The sequence below is a fragment of the Saimiri boliviensis genome, chromosome 11 (genome assembly GCF_048565385.1).
Source record: "Saimiri boliviensis isolate mSaiBol1 chromosome 11, mSaiBol1.pri, whole genome shotgun sequence".
Classification (NCBI taxonomy): Eukaryota; Metazoa; Chordata; class Mammalia; order Primates; family Cebidae; genus Saimiri; species Saimiri boliviensis.
This window is the reverse complement of record NC_133459.1, coordinates 30,486,441-30,498,491: the sequence shown is the minus strand read 5'-3', so window position 1 is coordinate 30,498,491 and position 12,051 is coordinate 30,486,441. Positions and strand designations below refer to the sequence as shown.

At 48.0% G+C, this 12,051-nt stretch overlaps 1 protein-coding gene across 1 annotated transcript in view; it reads left to right on the top strand.

The window, feature by feature from the left end:
• Positions 1 to 2,318: 2,318 nt before the first annotated feature.
• Positions 2,319 to 12,051, top strand: part of SPOCD1 (SPOC domain containing 1) — a 29,433-nt gene continuing 19,700 nt past the window's right edge. Inside the window, 1 exon segment of the mRNA XM_003937579.3 lies at positions 2,319 to 3,686. Coding sequence (XP_003937628.1) covers positions 2,319 to 3,686 — 1,368 coding nt within the window.

The window sequence follows — 12,051 nt, the reverse complement described above, 5'->3', positions numbered from 1 at the left end:
GTTCATGGATGAAAGCAGACACAGGGAGCGGATATTAAGGGAAATCATCCATTTCACACGGAGTAGAGTCAAGAGATACAAAATACAGAAGAAACAGACATTTAAGAATATTATTCAAAGCGATAATAGAAACTAATAGAAAAACTTAAAATATAAATATAAAAAAGAAAAACTGGGAGGAGAAAGGGGGAAAGGGTGGTGCTTAAAATCACCACAGCAGGAAATCAACAGGTACAGTTAAAATTAGTAAATCGAGTAATAGAAGTATAAGTGTATTATTCAGAGTTAGGAAATTGAAAAAACTGAAACAACAACAAACACGGTAAAAAACAAAAACAAAACACAGTTGTTTCCAGGAGTTGGGGGATTGGGAAATGAGAGAAAGCTTTAAACTTTTTATTTCTGGCCGGGCGCAGTGGCTCACGCCTGTAATCCCAGCACTCTGGGAGGCTGAGGTGGGTGGATCACCTGAGGTAAGGAGTTTGAGACCAGCCTGACCAATATAGTGAAACCCCATTTAAAAAAAAAAAAACAAAAACCTTTTTATTTCTAACCTTCTATTGGGCTTGAATTTGCATTTCCATCTACATTAATTATAGTTGAGTTTTTTTTTTTTAATTAGGCAAGCACTATTCACAATAGCAAAGACATGGAATCAACCTAAATACCCACTGGCAAAAAATGGAATACTGTGGAATACTATGCAGCCGTCCAAAAGAACGGGATCATGTGCTTTGCAGGAACACGGATGGAGCTGTAGGCCATATCCCTAGCAAATTAATGCAGGAACAGAAAAACCAAATATCGCATGTTCTTGCTTATAAGTGGGAGCTAAACGATGAGAACACCCGGACAGAAAGTGGGGAGCAACAGACACCGGAGCCTACTTGAGGGTGGAGGGTGGGAGGAGGGAGAGGATGAGAAAAAATAAATATTGGGTACTAGGCTTAGTAACTGGGTGACGAAATAATCTGTACAACAACCCCTATGACACAAGTTTATCTCTATAAAAAACCTGTATATGTACCTCTGAACCTGAAATAAAAGTTTAAAAAAAAACTTACGCAAAAAATCTCGATAATTCTGACATTCCCCTATTGGCTCAGGGACTGTTGCGGGAGGATCAAGTTAAACTCTCAGGCAGTCAGTCAAGGCCCTTCGCCGCCCCATGCACCCAGCTACCTCTGCCTGCGAGCCAGAAGGATTGGCACCTCCTCCGGGAAGCCCTCGGGAGGAAGAGGGCGGCCTCTATCGTGGCAGGAACGCCAGCACGCCCGGGGAGCCTCCCTGTGCGCAGGAACTCCATCCCCATCCCTCACCAGGGGCCTCCCTCCCCCGCACCACGTGATCCCAGCTCCATCTTAGCTGGTGGGTGGAACCCCAGGAGGGAAAATCCGGGGAAGCCCAGGTGAGAGCGCTGGGACTGGTGGGGCCCGGTTTCCCGGATGCTGGGGGGCTGCCCCAGGAAGGCCTGGGAACCTGGGTGAGGCGCCTTTTAGAACGCGAGCGAGGGGAGAGGGACGGGAGGGGTGATGGGCACGAACCGCGTTTAGTATCTGCTCCTTGCAGAGCGTTTAGGAGCTGGGAGAGGATTTAATTGAGAAGGAAAATTGAGACCGGGCAGGGTGACTCACGCCTGTAATCCCAGCCCTTTGGGAGGCCGAGGCGGCCAGATCTTGAGGTCAAGAAATTGAGACCATCCTGGCCAGCATGGCGAAACCCTGTCCCTACTAAAAATACAAAAATTATCTGGGCCTGGTGGCGCACGCCTCAGCTACTCGGGAGGCTGATACAGGAGAATTGCTTGAACCCGGGAGGCAGAGAGAGAGAAAATTGAGAGAGAAAATTGAGAAAGAAAAGATAATTGAGAGAGAATCCTGGCCCTTGTACTTCCTGTGTGCCCTTGGATGAGTGTCTTAACATCTCAGAATCTCAGTGTCGGTGCCTGTGGCTGCCAGCGTGGAGTGAAGTAAGCACATAAGCCATTAATAAATGGTATCTTACTAGAGCCCGTTTAAGCCAGTGAGTGAACTCTCAGAGACAAGAAGGCCCTGGAGGCCGCTTGTAGCTCAGCCCTGTTTGGAGGCAGGCCTCTCCACCCTCACCCAGGGCACCAGCTCCTGCTGGGTGCTCCCCTCCCTGGAGTGCTCACGCCTAGGCCTCAGGAGTGGAAGGGTCTGGAAGCACTGCCAGGGAGAGGGGCTCCTCCTACTTCCCATTGAATGGGCTAACAGGTCCGACTCTCCATGACAAAGTCTCCTCTTTCTGTCTCCACACAGGGCCCGTGTTGTGCCTTTAGCCCAGATAGGTGGACAGACATGTCCCAAGCGGGTGATGCAGAGGTTCCCAGCACAGAAGACCCTGTGCTCAGTCCCCAACACAACTGTGAGCTTTTACAGAACATGGAAGGAGCCAGCTCCACTCCAGGCTTGGCACCAAATGGGCCAGGAACAAGCTCTGGGCCCCAAGTCAGGGCTGGCAGCAGAAGGAAGATCCCCAGGAAGGAGGCCCATCAAGCTGCCAGCTCCTGGGCTGAGGGTGCTGCTGGGGTCTGCCCAGGGGTCTCAGAGCTGCTCGCTATGGGACAGAGCCAAGGCTCGAGGCCGGGTCCTGGGCTCCACATGCAGCCGCCCTCGGTACCAGCTCAGGGGAGAGCTCTGACCTTCAAGAGGCTCCAGGTTTATCTGTGTGACATCTTAGCTGACAGTTGCCCCAGGAAACTTTGTCACAGGTCTGCTGGCCTTCCAGAGAGAGCTCTGGTCTGCAGGGAGAGGCTTGCAGGGGTGAAGGAGGTGAGCTGCCCCAGGTCCAGGGAGGCCAGAGACGGTGGGATGAGTTCTCCAGGGTGTGACAGAAGAAGCCCCACAGTCCGCAAAGAGGAGCCCCATGGAAGGCCCCCGACATCCTCACCAGGCCCAGCCTCTGTGAGGGTAAGAAAGAAAAGCAGGAAGCAGGAGGCCCATTTGGAGGGTGGGGAAGGGGCCGGCAGCTTCCTGTGGCTTGACTGGAGCCCTGGTGGAGACAAGCCCTTGTCTGTGGGAGACCCTCCCCAGGGTGCTGACCTGGCGTCCTTGGGAGGCCCCTGCAGAGACACTGGGTCTGGGCCTGCAGAGCCAGGTGGAAGTGGGGCAGGATGTGCCTCAGGGACCGAGAAGTTTGGATATTTGCCTGCTGCAGGGGATGGGGCCCAGCCAGGCAGCCCCCATGGCGCTGTCGGGTTCCCAGCGCCCAGTGGAGGGGAGTCCCTCAGTCCAGCTGCACAGGCTCCTCCACAGAGCGCGGCACTGTGCCTGGGGGTGTCAGCAAGGGCCTCTGCAGAGCAGCGAGAAGCTGTGCATGTCGTGCGGGCTGGCGGCGATGAAGGCCGGGCTGCAGTGCAGGACCAGGAGGAGCCGCAGGTCAAGGGTCAGCCAGCATCCAGGGGAAGGCTGGAGCAAGGACCCGCTGCCCCTGCTGACGGCTGCGTTGGCTCCCTGGAGTCCTTGGGCGGCCCCAGCTGCTCCCTGGACCCTGAAGCCAGCAAGGCCTGCTCAGGCCCATTCACGGAGCAGAGAAGATCCAGGGATGCTAAGAAGCTGAAGAAGGGTCCGGTGCCCTGTGCCCAAGACCAGGGTGCAGACAGAAGCTTAGACAACGCCCACCAGGACAGACCCGAGGAACCCGGCCCAGGAGGCTGCCCCAGACTGGTGAGCTGAGTCTGAGAGTTTGGGATACGAGGGGGGCCTGGCCACGTCTCTCAATGTCGTGCTTGACAGTATAATTTAATAGAGCTAAGCTAGATGGCCTCTTCATGAACATTCTCTTTCACATGCCTATTAACTAAATGGGTAAAACGAGGCCCACAAGCCAGGAAAGAGAAAATAAAATACATTTGTGGAATCCTTGTGAGGGGTCATTATCTTTTGGAGCCAGTGAGTCCTGGGTTCGAATTTTGCCTCTGCCCACTTTGTAGCTGAGTGACCGTGGGACGTTTTTAAAATCACTCTAGGTTTCCTCATTAGTTAAAAAAAAAGGCGGGGGGGCGGGGCTGGGGGTGGATACTAGGCCAGTTGCAGTGGCTCACACCTGTAATCCCAGAACTTTGGGAGGCCGAGGCGGGCGGATCACCTGAGGTTGGGAGTTCAAGACCAGCCTAACCAACATGGAGAAGCCCTGTCTCTACTAAAAATACAAAATTAGCTGGGCATGGTGGCGCATGCCTGTAATCCCAGCTACTTGGGAGGCTGAGGCAGGAGAACCGCTCGCTTGAACCCCGAAGGCTGAGGTTGCGGTGAGCCGAGGGCACATCATTCTACTCCAGCCTGGGCAACAAGAGTGAAACTTTGTCTCAAAAGAATGGATACTAAAGAAAACAAAAATAAAAAAAAATTTTTTTAAAGTGATACTAATTCCAGCTTCATGGGATTGTTTTGAGGATTAAATGAGATTATGGTATAAAATTATGTGCCTAGCACAGCACAAGGCACAAGGTAAATTGTTTTTCCTTTACTGCTCACAGTTACCCTGTAAGATAGGTGTTAACTCCATATAACCAGACGGGGAAACTGAGGCTCAAGGGGTTAACAGTATTCTTCAGGCTCACACAGCTAGGGAGACAGTGCCCAGCCATGTTCCCTGTATCACCATTTCCCTTTCCGTTGTTGTTTTACTTAAACTAATCATCAGTTCATTAATAATCATAGCTAACATTTACACACCAAAGGCGGAAGATGACTCTACCTGGTTTTGGTGTATATTTCTCACGCAGTTGAATTTTCATCACGTTTATTGAATGTGCATGACGTGGCTAAGTGTTTCTGATTTCATCTTCACATGGTGTCCACAGAGGTGAGGTAACAGACACAACTGGTGAATGGGAGCAAGGGTATAACCCCAGGCGATCTATCTTGAGAGCTCACTGCACTGCCCTTCTCTGTGCATGTTCTGTGTTATCAGCACAGTCGTAACAGCATCTAGCTTGCTTAACACGTGCTGGATATTGTGCTAAGCACTTTATCTTCAATCTTTGTAACAAACCTGTGAGGTAGACACTATTGATACATACCCATTTTACTGATCGGAACACTGAGGCTCTGAGAGGTGACATGAGTACTCAAGGCCAAATGGCCAATTAGTAAAATAGAACCAGTGAGCTCTTTTCCACTATGCATCAAGCCTTTTTATCTATAAATAGGCTCCTATTATGCCTTCTTGTTCCAGGACTTGGCTTCGTTTTGTAAGTTCTATAGTATTTGAAGATCTTTCTTGGTTGGTTCACCTTGTTCACCTGCCGAATTTGATCTTTTCCCGAGCCCTGCATCATAACTGTCTGTGGATGTATTTGTCACAGCCACAGGCGCTGTCAGGATGAGAGGGTGGGCTGGGACTTCCTCTTCTCATTTTCAACCACTGTAGTGGAGTTAGGAGCGTGAGCCATGGAGGCCAATAGGCTGACGTTCAGTCCTGACTTTGCTGCTATCTGAACAACTGAGGCGAGTGTAATTCTCTCATCTGCAAAATGTGGGTATTAAGAGGACTTGCCTCCTAGGGAGGTGGTGAGGATGAAATGAGACGACACCTGTTTGCCGTTTAACAGAGTGCTTGGTGCAAGAAAAATACTCAGATAGGTTACCTGTTACCAACCTAGACAAATTCGTCCTGCTGTCAGTAATGCAGGGGTGGACCATCCTTGTGCATCTGGCTTTTCCCTTCTTCACGTGATTTATTTGGACTAGATGCCCAGAATTGGGATTCCTGGGTCTGCAGCCTTTGAGGGGGCTGGTTGGAGTGTGGTGGTGGAGCCAGCTTCCTGCCTGGCTTGACTTGAAGCAGCCCATGACTGCTGGCTCCTTCCGGCTCTGTCCTTGACTCTGCGGCATAGCCCATCATCCCACAGCTTTCCAAACAACTCGTTGCCATGACAACCAGTCCCAGCTGCGGGAGAAGAATTGAGTCTGGGATGTGAGAGGGATGGGTGGGTGATTGCGGACAGGGCTGAGTGGGGCCTGGGCAATGGGGGGCACAGTGCCCGGCTGGTCCAGAGCCTGGCTTAGGGCCCTAGCACCTTCCCCTGGAGACAGCCTGGCTTGTGGCGGCGGCAGAGAGGGTCAAGATCAAGCTCTGTTTCTTACTGCAGGGTGACTTTAGACCTGTCTTTAGACATTTAGATGAGTTTAGCTCCCCCCCCCACCTTTCTTAAGCTCAGTAACAGGAAGACTTTATTATTATTATTATTATTATTTTGGAGACAGGGTTTCTCCATGTTGGTGTCAGGTTGGTCTTGAACTCCCGACCTCAGGTGATCCGCCTGCCTCAGACTCTCAAAGTGCTGGGATTGCAGGAGTGAGCCACCACACCTGGCCACATATTATTATATTTTTAAGATGGAGTCTCGCTTTTTTGCCTAGGCTAGAGTGCAGTGGCACAATCTTGGCTCACTGCAACCTCTGCCTCCCAGTTTGAAGCGATTCTCCTGCCTCAGTCTCCCGAGTAGCTGGGACTACAGGTGCGTGCCACCACGCCTGGCTTATTTTTGTATTTTTAGTAGAGACAGGATTTCACTGTGTTGGCCAGGCTGGTCTCGAACTCCTGACCTCATGTGATCTGCTGTCTCAGCCTCCCAAAGTGCTGGGATTACAGGTGTGAGCCACCGCGCCCGACCGCAAGACTTTAGATATTTAAAAATGTCTCTTCTGAATCTGAGTTGCCTCATCTGCGAAATGGGGATAATGAACTGGGCCCTAGAACTCTGATATCAGAGACTGGACAGAGACCTTAGAGGAGAGATGGGAGGGGGAGTGGATACCATTCTCTTGTCTGTGTTGGGCCCCACAGTGGCTAGTGAGGTTTGGAGCTGCGCTGTGGATGGGATAGCAGTGGGCGTGTGGAGGGCAGCTCTGCCAGGAACCCTATGCTGCTCACAGACCACCTGTTGCAACCAGGGAGGCACAGAGCTCCTCTGGCCTGGCCCAGAATCCCTGGTTCAAGGTCAGCTGTCTGCAGCTGCAGAGTGTCAGGAGATGCGTGGAGGAGCGTGTCTTCCCAGCAGATGAACAGCCTAAGAGGAGCTGGTTTCATTAGTGTGCTTACTATAGACAGAGCTTCACATATGTCATCTCATGTAATCCTCATACTAACCATTAAAGGTCAATGTTGGCTGGGCGGGGTGGCTCACAGCTGTAATCCCAGCACTTTGGGAGGCCAAGGCGGGTGGATTGCTTGAGCCCAAGAGACCAGCTTGGGCAATGTGGTAAAACCGTGTCTCTATAAAAAATACAAAAATTAGCTGGGCTTGGCGGTGTGTGCCTGTAGTCCCACCTACCCGGGAGGCTGAGGTGAAAGGATCACCTGATTCCAGGAGGTCAAGTCTGTGCTGGCATTGTTGTCCTCTAGCTTGGGCAACAGAGTGAGACCCTGTCTCCAAAAAAAAAAAAAAAAAAAAAAAAAAAAAAAAAAAAAAGTCAGTGTTAATATCCCCATTTTACTGAGTAAGAAAACTGGGATTCAGAGAGGTTAAATGACTCACTCAGGGCACATAGTGAGTGAGTGTTGGCATAACTTGGGTGCTTATGGGGCTTTGCTATAATTTGTTGAACAAAGAGTGGGGCTCGTCCAGGGATCTTACAGTCTAGGGGGAGCAGAAAGCAACTAGCCAGAGCACTGAAATACAGATGGAAGCCCAGTAGATGGAGGATGCCCAGAGGGGAGAGGAGGGGAGAGGAAGGGGATGTCTGAGCTGGGTCTGGGCAAGGTAAGTGGGTGTTCAGCAGTTGAGAAAGTAGGAGAGGCTTGCTAGGAAGAGGGCAGTGCCTTGCAGGGCTGCATTGCGGGAGGCAGCTGGGAGTGTTGCAGGAGTGGAAGGGTAGGTGGGCGTTACAGGTGGGACAGGAGCCAGGTGGGAGAGACCAGCGAGGACAATACTACTTGGATGGAAATGGAGAGCCTGCAGGGTGGTCAAATGTCAGCATGGCCTTTCTCCAGGGCAGGGACCAAGGAACGTTAGCAACACCAACATTTACAGAGAGAACTTGTTCTGCTGCAGCCACTGTTCTGAGAGTCTGGAATAATGATAATGAACCTTGCCCCAACAGTGAAGTAAATACTGGTATTATCCTCATGTTACTGATGAGAAAACTGAGGCACAGAGGGATTAAGTAACTTTCCCAAGATCACACAGTTCCTTAGTGTTGGCAGCAGGTACCCCCATTGCATGAATATGCCGCAATTTATTTGTTGACTCCGCGTGGACATTTCGTTTTTTTTTTTTTTTTCCTGCTACATATGGTGCTGCTATGCCTAGTTTTGTATGTTTTTTGGTATATATGGGCAAGAGTATCTCCAGGGAATATTTTCTGGGGTGGAATTGCTAGGTTATAGGGTGCACACATGTTTTCTAAAGTGGTTGAGACAGTATACACCCCCATCAGCAGTGTATAAATGTTCCGGCGACTTCACGTCTTTGCCAAGCTGTGATACTATCAGACTTGGATTTTTTGCTGAAATGGTGGTATGCTGTGGTGTCTCAGTGTTGTTTTAATTTTCACTGCCCTCTTACTAAGGAGCATCTTTTCACGCATTTTGGTTATTCGTAAGTCTTTTGCCAAAAAAGTTTTTTGGTTGTTTAACTTTTCCTCATTGATTTGTAGAAGTTCTTTTTAAAATTATTTTTTTGTTAAAGATAGGGTCTTGCTCTGTCACCCAGGCTGGAGTGCAGTGGTAAGATCATAATTCACTGCAGCCTTAAATTCCAGGGCCCCAACAATCCTCTCACCTCAAACTCCTGAGTAGCTGGGAGTACAGGCATGCGCCACCATGCCCAGCTTATTTAAGAAAATACTTTTTTTTTTTTTTTTTGAGACGGAGGCTCGCTCTGTTGCCAGGCTGGAGTGCAGTGGCACGATCTCAGCTCACACTGACTGCAACCTCTGTCTCCCTGGTTCAAGCAAGTCTCCTGCTTCAGCCTGCCAGGTAGCTGGGACTACAGGCACACTACCACACCCAGCTAATTTTTGTATTTTTAATAGAGATGGGGTTTTGCCATATTTGGCCAGAATGGTCTTGATCTCTTGAACTCATGATCTGCCCACCTCGGCCTCCCAAAGTGCTGGGATTACAGGCATGAGCTTTCATGCCCGGCTTTTTTTGTTTTTGTTTTTGTTTTTGTTTTTGTTTTTGAGACAGAGTTTCGCTCTTGTTGCCCGGGCTGGAGTGCAATGGCGCCATCTCAGCTCACTGCAACTCTGCCTCCCGGGTTCAAGTGATTCTCCTGCCTCAGCCTCCTGAGTAGCTGGGATTACAGGTGCCCACCACCATGTTCCGCTACATTTTTTTGTATTTTTAGTAGAGACAGGGTTTTACCATGTTGGCCAAGGCTAGTTTCGAATTCCTGACTTCAAGTGATCCTCCTGCCTCAGCCTCCCTCTCAAAGTGCTAGGATAATAGGCGTGAGCCACTATGCCAGGCTAAAAAAATTTTTTATAGAGATGGGATCTAACTATATTGTCCACATTGGCCTTGAACTCCTGGCTTCAAGCAGTCTTCCTATATTGGTCTTTTAAAGTGTTGGGATTACAAGCATGAGGGACTGCACCTGGCCAGAATTCTTTATCTATTCTAGTTAGTACTCCTTTGTTGCTCATGTATTTTGTAAATATATTCTCCTAGAGTATGGCTCATAATTTTGCTTTCCTTGTGGTATATGTTGAGCAGAAATTCTTAATTTTTCAAAACTGTGGTAAAGTATATACATAACTTAAAATTTACCATTTTAACAACTTTTAAGTGTACAGTTCAGTGGCATTAAGTACACTCACACTGTTGTGCAATCATCACCAACATCCATCTCCAGAATGTTTTCCTCACCCCAAACTGAAACTCTGTACCTATTAAACAAGAACCCCCTATTTCCCTCCCCAAATCCCAATTCCCACCATTCTACTTTCTGTCTCTATGAATTTGGCTACTCTAAGTACTTCACATAAGTGAAATCACTAAATAATTGTCCTTTTGTGACTGACTTATTTCACTTAGCATAAAGTTTTCAATGTTACACCACATTGTAGTGGGTACTGGAATTTCATTCCTTTTTGAGGATGAATAACATACCATTGTATTCATCTATCAATGGACACTTGGATGGTTTTCACCATTTGGCATTTGTGAATTATGTTGCTAAGAACATTGGTGTACAAATATCTGTTTCAATCCCTGCTTTAAATTCTTTTTTGCATATGTACCCAGAAGTAAAATTGCTGATGTAATTCTTAATTTTAAAATATCCAAGTTTATCAATTATTTCATTTATAGTTTGTTTTAAAAGTATTTTTAAAGAATTCCTTTCCTATCTCAAGGTAGTGATGAAGTTCTCATATATTGTGTCTTATTAAAAATTCTTGATAGTTGGTGAGACAAGTCTTCCAACTTTGTTGTTCTCGAGAGGATCTTCACTCTTACATTCTTCTGCTTTTTCATATCTTACAATCAGATTGTCAATTTCCAGACACACACACACACACACACACACACACACACACAGGTTGGGATCTTGATTGGAAACATATTGAACCTATAAATCAGTTTGAGGAGAACTAACTTTTTTTTTAAGAGATGGGGTCTCACTATGTTGCCCAGGGTGATCTTGAACTCCTGGGCTCAAGTGATCTGCCTTCCTTGGCCTCCCAAAGTGTTGGGATTACAGGCATGAACCACTGCACCCAGCTGAGAACTACCATCTTTACAATATTGAGTCTTCCAATCCATGAACATAGCATATTCATTTATTTTGATGTTTATGTCTTTATATTTTCTCCATAAAAATCTTGCACCTTATTTTTTTTGAGACAGGGTCTCACTCTGTTGCCCAAGCTGGAGTGCAGTGGCATGAGCTCCATGGCATGAGCTCAGCCTCCCAAGTAGCTGGGCTTACAGGAATGGCTACCACACCTGGCTAATTTTTGTATCTTTAGTAGAGGTGGGGTTTGACCATGTTGGATTTCACCAAGTTAGGATTCTATCCTCTGGTAGAGATTGGAGGCAGAGGTCTTAGCCTCAGGTGTTGGCTAGAACAAACAGTACATTTTGGAGGCAGCCTTGAGTTTTCTTAGGCATCTACTTTAAGAGGGCTAGAGTCGTCTTAGGGATGTGCCATGATCTCTTAGAAACTGTGTTAGTGTCTCTTCAAGTCTTTACAGACAAAGGTTGAGGCATAGCTGAGAAGGAGATTCAGAGGAGCCTGGCTAGAGTTTGGTCAAGAAGAGAAACTGTCACTTGGCAGTCCTAAAATTTTTTTTTTTTTTTCTTTTTTCTTTTTTGAGACTGATTCTTGCTCTGTCCCTCAGGCTGGAGTGCAGTGGTGCAATCTCGACTCACTGCAGCCTCTGCCTCCTGGGTTAAAGCGATTTTCCTCCTCATCCTCCCAAGTAGCTGGGATTACAGGTGCCCACCATGATGCCTGGCTGATTTTTGTATTTTTAGTAGAGACAGGGTTTCACCATGTTGGCCGGGCTGGTCTTGATATCCTGACCTCAGGTGATCCACCCACCTTAGTGTCCCAAAGTGCTAAGATTACAGGTTTGAGCCACCGCACTCAGCCTAGAATATTTTCTCTCTGGCTCTTTACAGAAAAAAAGTTTGCTGACCCCTGGAATGAATCCTTTTGTGCTTAACACCCAGCCCTAGCCGTCATGTGTTATCTTGCCTGAAAATCATCAAATATTCATTTACTATCCAAATTTGCAATAGTTTCATAAAGATGACCATTTTTAAAAAAATTAATTAATCAATCAATGTATTTTTTTGGAGAGTCAGTCCTGCTGTTTCCCAGGCTGTAGTGCAGTGGCATGGTCTCAGCTCACTGCAACCTTCACCTCCTGGGCTCAAGCGATCCGCCTGTCTCAGCCTCCCGAGTAGCTGGGACTACAGGCATGTGCCATCACGTGTGGCTAATTTTTTTGTATTTTTTGTAAAGATGGGGTTTTGCCATGTTGCCCAGGCTGGTCTCAAACTCTTGAGCTCGAGCATTCTGCCTACCTTGGCCTCTCAAAGTGCTGGCATTACAAGCGTGAGCCACTGTAC